This window comes from Aristolochia californica, unplaced genomic scaffold (assembly GCF_029961685.1).
Source record: "Aristolochia californica isolate CCGP_79_NKW_82.1479 unplaced genomic scaffold, dmAriCali1.0.hap1 SCAF_3, whole genome shotgun sequence".
Taxonomy (NCBI): domain Eukaryota; kingdom Viridiplantae; phylum Streptophyta; class Magnoliopsida; order Piperales; family Aristolochiaceae; genus Aristolochia; species Aristolochia californica.
This window is the reverse complement of record NW_027181992.1, coordinates 43,579,318-43,593,770: the sequence shown is the minus strand read 5'-3', so window position 1 is coordinate 43,593,770 and position 14,453 is coordinate 43,579,318. Positions and strand designations below refer to the sequence as shown.

At 37.6% G+C, this 14,453-nt stretch overlaps 1 protein-coding gene across 1 annotated transcript; it reads right to left on the bottom strand.

Annotated features, from left to right (window-relative positions):
- Positions 1-6,660: 6,660 nt before the first annotated feature.
- Positions 6,661-11,687, bottom strand: LOC137959745 (protein MAEA homolog). The gene is made up of 7 exons (XM_068807083.1): positions 11,135-11,687; positions 10,722-10,916; positions 8,644-8,766; positions 7,698-7,883; positions 7,424-7,557; positions 7,077-7,263; positions 6,661-6,954 (listed from the first exon to the last, which is right to left on the bottom strand). Exons 1-7 carry the CDS (start codon positions 11,414-11,416, stop codon positions 6,853-6,855), a joined length of 1,209 nt encoding a protein of 402 aa, XP_068663184.1. The 5' UTR covers positions 11,417-11,687; the 3' UTR covers positions 6,661-6,852.
- Between the last annotated feature and the right edge of the window lie 2,766 nt (positions 11,688-14,453).

Here is a 14,453-nt window from a genome sequence, read left to right as displayed (position 1 = left end):
GGAGTTCAAGTTTGCTGGTTCTAAGTTCTTGATATGTTGTTTCATGAGAAAGTTAGAGGTTCAGCTCGTGTCTGGTTGAAACCTTTCTTCATTGACTCGTTCGTGGCTATTCAGAGCTCTAACAGTCGAGTAAACTTTTTTTTTTCTTTTCTTCTCTTCTCTTAGGTCAGTGGTTGACATAGAGCCGCTTGAATACTTTTTGGTGGAGGAATAGTCGTTGCTCCTCCTCTTTTTTTCCCTTCAATTTCATCTTCTTCCATTTTCGTTTTCTTTTTTTCTTTTTTGGGTATTCCAGTGGTTGGACTTGATTCCACAGCCGCCAGACCTCCATCCAGAGGCCGCTTCACTGGCGGGAAGGCCACCGCAGGAGAAATGGAAGACGAGCCAGAAGGCTTGCGCGCGGGAGGTGTGAACGGGTTCGGATCCATTTTTCGGACACTTAACCTGATTAGGTTGCTCCAGCTATCACGTGTGCCTAACTCCGCAGCCTTGGTTTTGGGGTCCACACTAGTGCGGGTGGGACCCAATTCTACGTCTGGGTTTGATTTCTGGGTCCACGTTAGTTTTATTTTCCTCCTTTTTTCCTTTATCTCTTTTTTCTACATTTTCTTTTTCATGATGCCTAAACCCAAGGATTTTTCTTTTCTTTTCCACCGGTATCTTTTTTTTTTTGTTTTATTGTGGTTGAGTTGTAAGCACAAAACTTCGTTCTTGAATTTGTTATGACTGTTTGATTTGTTTCATTGTGTACATGACCCTTGTTAACTCCAATGAGAATATCTTCTTACATATAGATTAGATCAGATTGACATTAAAGATACTTCTTTTGAAACTAGACTTTGATATCTTTCATTTAAGTATAATTTTCATCATGAAATATATTTCATTTAAGAAAAATATTCATGAATATAAATTTTTTGTAATCTGGCTGAATTGGGTACTCTTTCTTCTTTGGCCAGTATAACCATGGACTCTTCCATTATTGATATTACCCTCTAGAAAACTCATATTTGGAATTGGTTTGATAGGTAAAAAAATAGATTTACAAATATTTTGTTTGACATATAATTCTTCATATTAAGTCTCGTTCGTGATGGCATAAAATCTTAAAATATTGAAACTTTCGGTTACTGCTTGAACCTCTCTTATAATCCGACCTTTGCTGCTACAAATATTAATTTCTCTTTGTAAAAAAATTTGATTGCCATAATCCATTTTGTGTTAGAAAGTAGACTACAGATATTTCTTCAATATATAATTTTTAATATAAAAATTTCAGTATGGAGGTGCAAATGCCAAAGAAACAATGGGTACTGGGACAAGAAAAAAAGAAAAAAAGGTTGAATACGAACTTAAATTACTAGAGATGATAAATTAGAAAAAGATTACATTATTTCTTTGTGTTGACCAAGTTAACTCATAGAACCCACTCTGATACCATGTTAAATTTCTGAAAAAGATAAATACTTCATTGACTTATTATAATTTGAGTACAATAAGTTTCTATTTATAATAGGGGGAACAAGTAGAATCGGATTATAAATAAACTATACTTGTCCCAGTTACACCCAAAGTCTAACACTTAAAGACAAGTCCTAGTATAATTAAACAACTGAAAATAAATAGAAAATTGAAATAACTAAAACACCTTTTAACGAGACATCTTTCGATGAATCTTTTATAAGATTCTGTCATATTACTCAATGCTCTGTGAGTCATGTAAGATTCTTCCATACATGCTCTTAAACATAGCTCAAATTTGAAGGACAACTTTTACCACCCGATTTGCTAGAAGCTTGAGATTTGTGGAGGAGACTTGCCCAAAGTTTCCTTGAAGCTTGGATTTTGGATTTTAAAGACAACTTTTTACCCTCAATTTGCTTGAAAATGGTTAAGCGAGACCACTACTTGATTATTCCTTCTTCTTCTTCTTTTGGTGGGTTGGTGACAATCAGGGTTCATGGTTTGACTACCAATGGGCCACGTACATCTATTTGAAGCTTGATCCTTCATTTCATTCTAGGTTGCCTTAGACTTTGAGGTTTTTTCTTCTTTCACATGTTTGCTTCTTCCCCTTAGCCTTTGGTATACAATTTTTCTAATCGCCAGTTTGTCTTGATCTTGACTCTACTGTCTTTTTCCAAGTCGTCAAAAAGTAGTCTTTCAGGTCATTAAAGTATTTTGCTACTCTTGATAGCTATTGGATGGTCAAGAATTTTCTAGGTTCCCAAATCTCTGGAACACAATTTTCATGGCCAAAGAGGTTTTGAGTGAACTTGATCACTTAGTTTTTATAAATGCCGAAGGACATGCTTTTGGAGTGCCAACCCAATCCAATTATGAACCTTGACGCTTTGGCGTAGAGTTATCATCTATTTCACGTTTATCCCTTTTAATGGGCACTTAGTGTACATTTGCTACCTTCCTAAAATTTGAATTGGTTCTTTCACCTGATAGCCTATATTGTGCTGATTGTTTGGTTGACATACTATTTCTTTCTCAATTTATCATGAATTGGTGTTAGTGTTGGAACTCTAACCAAAGTTGTTTCATGAAGTTTGTCTTAAGTAAAACTAGACCTAGCTTCTGCCATGACTTGATATGCATTTAGATCATACCCTTCTTTTGTATGAGTTGAAGGCAATGATTGCAACGGTTTAGAGTCACTTTGTTTGAGCTCAATAATACTTCGATTTTCAAGCTTTGGGAGTGGGATTGTGACTTTGCCTCTTAACAAATTCAAACTTTCTCCTTATGACTTCAACCCTATTCTTTTGCATGTGAGGACAGGGAATTGTCCCTCTTATCTTAAGATTGATTGTTTTGTATCCTCTATTTTCAATGAGGAATGAGGGTCTTCTCGCTTTGCATTTGATAATGGCTTCCATATGGTTATGACTTTAAGCACATGGTTCATGCCAGCTGGTTCAACTCGTGATATCGTAACTCCAATTACTTCTATCAATGATAAGTACAACTAGGACTTTCATCAATAAGCTTATTTTCTCTTTCCCATCGTTGCAATACTGAAAGCATTGATGGAGAGTTAAAAAAACAACCTTGTTACCATGCTGCTTAGGCCTTCCAAGTAACAAGTTGTACGACGTTTTAACATCTATAACATATTTAGAGCACTAGAGACCATCTCTCTGACATAGAGTTCAAGAAGGATCATCCCCAACACCCTTTGCCCCTCGTGATTGAAACCCTGGATCATCAAAGAGCTCATGGCATGGTTATTTATTGTAGCCCCAATATTCTTCAAGGTTCAGATATGGAGAATATTGACCATAGACTCACAATCAAGAAGGGTAATTTACTGGTCGCTCTCTTATGTGCCCGAAAATGAAGAGAGATCTATTATGTAATTTTGAGCCAAACTATAGGTTTTCCTCCCTGAAGGAGATGCACGACACGCATGGAGTGACAGTAGTTGATGGATCACCATGGAGCATATTGAATTGCTAGACTTCTACAACTAACCTTTTCGCCAAAGAGTGGACAATAGGTGTTTACCTTGATCAAATTGATAGTTCAAACACGTCATGAACAACCATTGTTGTGTTTGTGTGTGCTTGCTTCTCTCAATATTTGGTATAGATGGGGGTAAAGCTAGTTTGCCATTTTTTTCCCAACTTTGTCTAACAAGGTTGTGAAATTACGATTACCCATGCCCATGCTATGAACCACTCAAACATATATTCTACAACATTGGTTCCTCTCTTATGCTTGCACTCCTCTTTTTTGTTCGAAGAGGTTTCATGGTCTCATCTTCACAATGCCTCCTTCCTCAGACACTTCCTTAAAGTCACCTAACTTTGTGAGATTTTTTTGTAATCACTTCCTTGTAACTTTTTCTTGTGTGTCACTAATGTTCATTTTGCAATCTCATCATTCTTTAAAAAAAAATGTTCTAAGAATTCAAATTTATGCAAAGGTGAGAGCTTCCTATTTAGCCCCCAATGATCAATACGTCAAACAATCCAAAATTCACCAAGGACTTCACTTCTTTGGCAAAATTCTTTTTATTTGCATCACTCTATTTGGTTTTTCCATAAATTTTCTTTGATGCCTTCATGAATACTGACTTTGAAGCAATTGGCTCTTCTTCGATATCAATGATGATGCACTTTGATGTTGTCGATTCTAGAATCTTGTCTTTCAATACAAAACATTGTTTTTATTGGGATGGCCAATTATCTGATGAAATTTATAATAATTTAGATCATCTGTCTTCCCAACATCTTCTATCCTCTTTGGCTCTGACAAGTGTACCATCTGCTTCACTAGTAGTTGCTCCAACATCACAGGAACATTGGTGTCAGGCCCCATTATTTAATTTATAAATATCGAGCATGATCTCTGATTTTTCTACACCAAAAATACCTTGAAACATAACTAACATTGGCAAATATGAATTAACATTCTCCTGTACATCCACCCATTAGTAACCTTCGACATTCCTGCTTATCATGAAATACCAAAATCACTCCAAAAAAAAAGTAATTACATTTATATGTTTACAAAACCTTCGACAACAACTCAACCTTTCATATCTATAAACACATACTAACACCTCTCAATCCAAGGACAAGATACCTCTTTAGTCAACCTATCCAAATTGTCATAGGATTTGCCTTCAAAATACTTTTGCATCCAACGTACTACACAAATCTAAGCACTTTCTTTTATTCCTCTTAAAATATATATAAAAGGGTGAGGTAATTGCCGGGTAAGTCCTATGCATGGTCAATTAGGAATTAAAGTGTATCAATCCATCATGAACATTAAGGAAGGAACAATAATAATTAAAACATAAAGCAATTGTATAAACTTTAACCAAACCACACTAGGTCATAAATTTCTTAGTAAAAGGACACAAGAATTGTCATCTCACAAGTCAACATGTACTATTCATAATGGAAGTTGCCAACATAAGTTCTCTTATGTGATCATTAAGCAAACAACTCTAAGTAGCGATTACTAGCAACGTGGTACATTGACGTTACAAGTCGATGTATATTTACTTAATCATGGAAAGCACTAGTTGAATTTAGTTGTCCACCAAACCTACTCACACTTAGTAGATATTCACTCTAAAAAACATAATTGTAAGACTAGCACTCGGTGCATGCAAGATTCAATTAACACATGCTTGTGGATTTCTATGAATATGTGCAAAGAATCAAGATTTATCATTGTGTTATATGCCTCGAGTTTTTCTTCACATTTCACATTATAGTAACCATGTTTGTGAGTCCAAGGGCTTAACCCCACAAAACATACTCTGATAGCACAACCATCACAATTTATTACCTTGTAAAGTCCACATTTAATATGTTCATCCATCTTACCATTTGTGATTTCATTACATGAGACGCATATACCGTTTGAATACGAGCATCCCCTCATCGGTCACCCGAATGATGTCCTTATACCTCACTATAGATGAGGCATAATACTTTCCAATCTAGGACTTGAATATCAAAACTTCAAATCCCTGTCCATCAATCGATGTTTTGGGCAGGGGTCCATAACATCCCACTTGGTATCCTAAGAGAGGTCCATATCATCTTACCAGTATCTCTGACAAGGTCCATATAATCCTCCTTTGGTCAACAAGTTGAGGCCTAAACTCCCCAATGTAGATGTCATGCTACCACATTTTGATCTACAAGTCCATATGATTCTTTTCTTGTCCCCAAGTTGAGGCCCAAATTCCCCATTGTAGATGGGGCACAAACATGATACAGAGGTCCACAAGTGTCCATAAATACTGAAGACCTAAATACTCAGTAATTACCAAATTGGTAAGGTCCATATCCCTCACCTCTACATGAGGCAAGGGTAATGATTCTATTCACTCAAGTCTTGTAGTAATTCCTTCTTTAGGTTCATATCCCATACGGATCACCAATGTCCTATCTACATACAACTCATCCGACTCCCTCATATTTCTCATCCATCTCAACCGCTCTTCTTCCTCCCCAAACAAATCCTTTCTACCAAACTATTAATCTAATCACCCTCCCTACAATGATCCCCACCCTATTCCTTCCATAAACCACAACTCAAAACACTTTCCAAAACCAAACCTTAATTGCCCTTTCTACAGAAATTCAAATCGACATAATATCAAACTCCCATTAAGAAGCTGTAGGTCTCCAAAATATTTAAATGACCTGACACTAGGTTCAACAACAAAAAATGGGATTTAATGAAGAGTGGAAACCCTTACGTTTGTAAACCAATCAAGACTTAAATAAGTTGATTAGTGGCTGTTGAAAATCCATTCCTGAGTCTAGGTGTCTATGCCGAGTAGTTATTGACAATAAATCCCAAGTGTTGGACAAGTACTGTACCTTTGACCCATTGGGTCTGTGTAGATGTTGTTTGACCTTCTCATTTAGTTAATTGAATTTCACGGTGCAAAATAAGTTGGGAGTGGACATAATAACCCTCTGAGAGGGATTAGAAAATGCCTAGATTAGAAAACTGTTTGGATTTTATTAGAAAATTCATAGTACTTGCAGTCGGGTTATGAGAGTAATTATAGCACTTAAAACTACTTCCCTTGCATATCAAATCAAACCATAGTTGGGCACAGCAACAGAACTTTGTACTGCAACTGTTATGCACTCATGTAGTACAATGATCAGATGGATTTCAAATGGGTTAGCTTTATTAGGGGAAGGAATCGTGTACACAAGCAAGCCAAGCCCATAGAAACCGTCTCTTCTAACACATGGAAACATGATGTATGTCTGAACACAAGATTACAAGGTAACACAGGTGAAGGAAGCTTATAACACACCTGAACACAGAAATGTGACTTGATCTCTGTATTGTGGATTAAGAAATAAATGCCTTCACAAGCTCAGAGAAGTTGCAAACCAAACCTGTCCTTGGGCAGGTTACTTTACCGTCATTTTTCTGGGCCATCTCTTCAAGAGCCTGAAATGATATATTAATATCATTAATCAACCAAAAAAAGAGGCTAGTTTCTCCAGAGCATCCAGATTTTTTAGCTAACTCACTAACCGACACAAAAAACTTAGTTCTGGGATTTAACTGACCTTGGTGCTGTACACATACCCATTGGGTAATACAAGAGGTGGATTCTCAGTATCCATGAGCTCTTTAGTGATGTAGCAAACAAGCTTTGAATGATGCTGCTTTGAGAATGGTAATGGCTGTGCCAACTTGCGAAAATTCTCCTGTGATAATGGATCTTCTTTGGAGCAATCGTCTTCATAACAGAATCTTACAGTCATTCAACAAGGGTTAGGTTAAGGAAAAGAAGAAAAAATTGGTTAAATGGCAACTGAAGCTGATAACTTAATGTGACTAATGCAACTAGAAGAAGAAAATACAATTGATAAAGCAAGACAATTTCTAGGCTTGTTCTTGAAGTAGAGGATACGGAGTCTTAAGCGCTGATAATCCAGCTTGCAAGAAAATATTCAGCAAGGGCTCAAGGGTCATGCCATAGAGCTTGCAGAACTCCTGTTTAAACTGTTCAACAAGGTAGTCCCACTGCTTTGCGTCAAATAATACCTGAAGTCGCGAGTATAAATATCCAAGATCACAATTCTAATGCTTTCCCCAGTGAATGAAATATGATGAACCCAATATGAGACAGGAAAATTTTTTAGAAAATAAGACTGTCAAAAACATAGAGAATGATATATTATAACCTTGTAAGTGTCACATTCAGTATTGCTCTTGAAGGCCAAGGTTGCCATTACGCGCTGCAATTCTTTCATATGAGTAGCTCCCCATGGAGCTAGATACTTCCTAGCATATGTGATAGCTCGAAGGTTGTTATCAGCTCGTACAAGTTCTATGAACTCCTGAAGCCTCAATTGGAGTTCAAACTTACTCTGTTACAAACAATATGTCAGAGGAAAAACACATGCATAGTTATTTATTAAAGGAAATAACTATCTCAAACCATTAACATCTAAACAAGAGTAAGGTACTGGTGATAAATTTAAGCTACCAGTTAACAAGCCCAAGAGTTCACTTTCCACAGAGATGCATTGTACCAAAGAAATCTCATCCTAGTTTGACATCCTGCAGGATGAAGCAGGAAGAAGCAGGATGAACAGTTTTTTTTTTTTTTTTAAATAATTTTTTTGAAGATGAAAACACTACCTTCGGTTCATTGGCCAAATCTTCAGTTTTGCTTGGCCAACAATATGTCTAGTCTTGAAGCTTTGTTTAAGCTTACAGATCTATCATTTTCTTTGTTTATTGACCACCTACCCCTGCCCACACTCACTCTGTAATAAATTGGTGATGCGAAATAAAACATCAACTATGTGCTTGCTGTCTTTGCTATCAGTACCTTACTCTTGCGTTTACATGACTACAACTTAGCAAAGACATGAATCATGATGCATCAATAATGTGCTCACTTTCTTTATTATTGCTAAGTTAGTCTAGGTTTAGTTGATGGCAGCTCAACTTCCAAGCCAATTACCTCTTTCACTTGACTAACAGAGCCACAATATAGTAACCAAACCCTGTCCTTCACTAGCTTGAATTTTCAATTAGAATTCATTAATCTTCCATCATCTTTCTTTGATTTTCATTACTTCGAAACTGATAGTGCATCAAGGCTTTGAAGTATGAACTCACCTTAGATTTTTTCAATCTAGACTTGTTTTCTGCACACCAAGCTAGGGCAGGAGCAACTTCCTTGTTTTGCAAAGCATCAACGACCTTTTTTGCATCAAGGAAAACATCGATGTCCACAAGATCCTGATAAACAAAGATTGATTTAGCACATTCTAGAAAGGAATCAGTGGAAAATATGTACAAAAAGAAAAAGAAAAAAACAATATAAGAAAAACTAAAAAGCCATTGACACTATAAGGAATGTCCAACTTATAATCCAAATCTGCCATGATGGCAATTCATTCAGATAAGTATTACAGGAGCTGGAAAAGTATCAAAGTATTGGATTGCAGTATCATACAACCCTAGTCTCCTAATATCTTATAATCAAACAAGAAACGCGTCCACCCTCTGCAATTTCACCTTGTCCTCTAAGCAACTCCATGATAAACCTATTGATCACATTATGATTCACTATAACTATTCCTGGCAGGTTTTGTGTTGCTTCCAGGCTGGATTTAGGCTTCATCTTTGCCCTCCCCTAACCTTCTTGGACTCGCTCAGCATTGGTTCTTCATGCCCCTGCCCAGGAATCGCCTTATCATGTCAAAGGTCTGTTTAGCCTTCATTCTTTGGTATATCTGGTTTAAGGAAAGCAGCAGCACTTCAATCAAAAGAGTAGCAGCCTTGAAACGGTGGCTGATAAAGCCACTCATAAGATTGTTAGCTGGCTTACCCTAATTGAGGAGTTTTCAAGACCAGAACGGAAGCTCTGTTCAAAGCAGCTGGCAGTCCATTGCGAACCTCTCAAGCCACTGACATTTTACCTCCATCCCTGGTCCCTCCTTGTGGATTTCAATTATGCTGAATTTCGGTTGGTCCTCCTTTGCAAATCCTGGTCCAGCCGTTTATGATTGTGTCTATCGGAATCAAGAAGATATATCATCCTCTCTTACTTGAGGCTTCTCAGCATTTCAGATTTGACTCCAGCTGGAGCTCCATGCTTGACTCCACAAATTGAGAATTTTCAAGTCTGGTCTTACTGGCCTTCTCAAAGTCGAAGGTGATTCCAAAAAGGTGATTAGTTGGTGCTCTAATGACAATGAACCTCCTTGCAGAAATGAGAACATGTTCTCTGGTATAAGTGATTTGATCAAGGAGCTTACTCTTAAATATACTCAAGTTCATCATTCAGGACATTGTATACCAATGGTTTGTTTTTAGAGAGGCCTCTCTTTGAGGCTATTGTATTGCATTTGTTTGGCTTCAACCTTTGTTAGGAAAACCTCACAACTTCAAAAAGAATAAAAGTACTATTTTCCTCAAGATACTGGTTGAGAAAGAAAATCCTAAATTTGATATGTTATCAATTGTAAAAGCATCCTGATGTCAAACGGTAGTATACATTCAAGAACCAAGAGCTGATCTATTCGGTCAAACATGCATTTTATTGTTAAGTTGAAGAGCCTAATTATTGCCTTACACAGGTCCATGATATATTGACTGTTGTTTCATTAAGGGTAGTTTAATGATTTCACACTTGTATTGCGGTTGCCCTAGTTTTCTCTTTATATTTGGGGGCATCGTTGTTATGGTTATTATCAAGGATCCTGAGTTGCAAGAGAAAAAGGTTATTTCTCTTGTAAACTACTTAATCATTATAGTGAGTTATTGCAGCGGTGAAAGACAAGACGTAGTATCACCTTGAGGCAAACCTATATAAATCTTGTGTTCTCGTGTTTGATTTCTTTACTTCTTCTGCGATTATTATTGCTCTCGTTAGTATTGAATTAGGGCATCTAATTCCTAACATTTATAAGTGCTCACCTATTCTATAAATGCATTTTATATATTCGGCCAAGAGAAATTATCCACTCACATTGTAAAAGCTGAATGGTAACAATATGAATGCTTTCATAGTAAATTGCGAGACATATTTGGGCTTTTTGTTCATCAGTTGAAGGAAATAGAAGAAAACAAAGATTCATTGTGGATTTGCTCCCGTCCAGATGGGATAACATGAAAAAAGAAAAAGAAAAAAAAAGAAAGGTATGCATCAGGATGAATCCATAGAATAATAGTACTGATAGAGACATTACCTGTATGTTGCTGCTCTGTGCAAGCTTCAGTGCAGTATCATAATATGATAAACGCAGCATATAATCAACAAGAATCCGCTTGACCCTTGTGTTACTCCAGTCGGAGTGGCTTTCAATGTCCACAGCCTCAAGGTGATCCAGCCTGGCCCGACACCTTTGTGCTTGCAAATGCTCAGCCCTGCTACCTTCTTCAAGCTGATAAGTCAGAACGGACATAGGGTCAAGGTAATAAACGAAAAACAGTTCATATGCAGCGTCATAACAAACTAAAACAGCTTCCCGTGCTCAGAGCGGGCCAGGATGGCAAACTATGCAGGCACATTTACATGACCAAGACCACGTAGCAGTAATAAATTAGAGAATGAATCAGAAAAGAAATCTGACAGATGGGGAAAACGGGAGGTATATAATACCTTCCTCTTGAGGCCCTGGAGCCTGGAGACCAGAGAGGTTAGGTGGTGCACTGCCTCTTCTTTGGACATATCTCGTTCGGCAGCTTCGGTGACGCTGGATATGACGGCGGTCATCTCCTTATCCACAATTCGGTGGTTAGCCCTCATCGATTTTTTTAAGTGCTCGAAAGGAACCCTCAACAATTGACGTTCCAACTTCAGAGACTCTGACAGAGAGGGTGCAACCATGGTCGGGCTCACCGACCCAGGCTCTCCGTTCGGCAGCGACGACTCCATTTCCATTGTGGCGCCCCTTTTTGCCACCCAAAAAAAGCAGTCGAGATTAATCAGATGGTACTGGGTAGTTTTATACTCTATGTTCTGGATACGGAAGATGTTAAGGAGGTAGCCAGAAAAGAGAAGGCTCCCTCGCCGGCGGGTGAAAGACGAAGGGATCAAACTCTTCAGTCAATATACCGTCGTCTATGAATCAGTGGATTTTGCCCAACGCCTCCGCGGAGGAAAAGCGATCGATTGCCCGAGTACCGTCCTGTAAGCGATCCAACTTTCGAGCAGATACTCGCTGGATAGATATTACTTTGCGAATATAATAATAAATGTTCCGTGCTCTCTACCCGAGTGTGGCACTGTCCATGACTCTAGAAGTGCCCAAAATGATGTACTAAGTAAAAATTAATTGAGTAAAAAAGTTGTTTAAGAGAAGAATTTTACTTTTTCTTAGAAAATAGTTAATTAAGATATATAAAATCAAAAAATTAATTTCTATTATATTTTTCATTGCGCACACTAACACAAAAAAATATTTTATTTTTACTTTCAATTTCACCTTTATTAGGTAATTCACTTTTACTAGGTAATTCACTTACAAAGTGCAATAACACCCCTTAATTGTAGCTTTAGCCTCTACAAGTACACAACAAAAGCAGGAAATAAAGTAAATTTTCTTGTTTAAAATCCATTGATGCACATAAAATATTTTCTTTTGTTAGTGCACCATGGGTTCAAGTTCAAGTTCAAGTTCATATGATTATATGCTTAATTGATTTGAACTCGTTAGTCGTGTACCTCCTTTGGGTTCAAGTAAATGAAGCAGATCATTCACTTGAACGGGCTATAATATTAAGAATGTGAATAAGGATTCTCACCGAAATCCTAATTCATCCACTTAAACTCATCGGTAGTGTTGGGGACGACAGGAGGAAGAGAGGTTCAATGAGTCATGTTGCCAGGGAGAGGTTGCAAAAGGGGGGAGTGAAATCATGGAAAGTCGCAAGAGAATTTTGACAGCCCAATGTAATTGAGAGAGTGAAAGTGAATTCACACGTCAAATGGAGTGAACTTACTATCACTACGGTTACGAGTAAACAGAGTGAAAGTGAATTATCTATCACTCCTACCTTCCAAGTGCACTAAGGCCCTATTAGTGCCCTCTGTAAGTGAAATGTATTTCACTTACGCTGGGTACAAGGAGCCAAAAGTCATTAATGCCCAGCGTAAGTGCAGGGGGAAAGTAAAATATAATTGTATTTCACTTTCCCCCGTTTTAGGCATAATGGGAGGGAAAGTGAATTCAGAGGGGTCGAGCTTTGAATATTCACTTTCCCTCCCTCAATTACATCGGGCTCGGGCTGTCGGTAGGGCTCTGTCGAACGAGGGTCTCGGAGAAAAAAATTTTCTCTCTCGCTCGCTTGCAACCTTCGGCCATTTCAATCGCCCTCTGTGCGACCTGTCTCCGGCGATCGATTCTCTTCCTCTCGCCGTCCCCAGCACTGATGACCTTTGGCGACTTCTCTCCCCTCTCTGCAACCTCTTCGACTCCTCTCTCGCTCGACTCTCTTCCTCTCGCCATCCCTAGCACCGACGACCATTGACGACTTCTCTCCTCTCTCTACAACCTCTCCGACTCGATTTAAAAAGAACTAGGTAAACCATTCTTCTTGGAAATTGATGGTTATTCTTCTTATTGTTTCTGAATCGTTTGTTTGCTTCTCATTTTAATTTTTGGCTCCATTGTTGAAATTTATGGTGTGGGAATGGCTAATTACTTCGGTTATCAATCAACTTTTGTAGATCGCTCGGTTTGAGTAATGTAAGTACTGCTTTTCTTATTAACATAATACCTTTCGATTTTATCATATAGGTTTTGACTGCGAAAAGTAGTCTCCAATGTGATGGTCACAGTAACCTTATTCTGCAATGAATTGTAACGTAGTTTTACGTATAGAAGAGGGGTTTGCCACCAGAAATTATTTCAAGACCATTTCATCATAATTAGGTTAATATAGGCAGTGGCATTAATGACTGGCCTGGGTTGGGGTGAAGTTGTGTTGTCTATGAGGTGCACGAAGGGTGACCACACCAGGTGTTTGATCAAGTGGTTGTGAGAAATTGTGTTGTTTGTGTTGTATGCAAAAGGTGAGCATGCTAGTATTTGAGTAAGTACTCGTGTGAGTATCACAGATTTTAGAATGACTGGAATTGCTGAGTTACTGCCAACATGTAGTCTTTTCTTCTTGAGCCATATATGTAATCATGAGTTCAAATGAGGGTCCATCATAGGGAGACAAGGCTAAACAACTAACCCTTTCTATATTCAATTTTCAGTTCATGTGTTATGATATAGTAGATGGCATTGTCCTTAATACCCTATTAATTGTTTGATATGTGTTATTTTGATTGTTCCTTGGCCTCTTGTCTATTTATTTGATGCTTTTTAAGTGTGTTAAGTATTAGGGCATCGACATGGGTCTTGTAAAAATTTGTGCAATGTCTATGGATCATATCAGAGGGTACTTATTATTTATTTAGCATGAAAAACCAACATTTGAGTAATTCCTTCACATATCAGAGGGTACTTATTATTTTCTGGTTATGGTTAATTTCTTGAGATGAAATTGGTATCTCCTCCTTCATTTTCTCTTTAAGAAACATGACAGATCTTTAGAGATATAATGATGTCTATCTCCTCCTTCACAAGACTTCAAAAAATTTTCTAACTTTACTGATGAAATTGTGTATCTGGTAAGGTAAGGAGGAGTGGTGGATTTCCCCATCCTTTTTTCTTCTCCCCCTCTCATTTTTTTTTTTCAGAACAATTTATTTTTTATTCATTGTCTACTTGTTATGAGTATTAGATGGCTGGAAGGAGGAAAGGTAAAGATAATATGGATAACACTACAAAGAGATCATACGACATATGGACGTATGACAAAAACAATAAAATGTTTGATTTGCTCATTGAGCAAGTCAATTTGAGTAACAAATTACCCAATGGAGTTTGGAAACACGAAGTTTTCAACGATTGTGTAAGTACATGCCT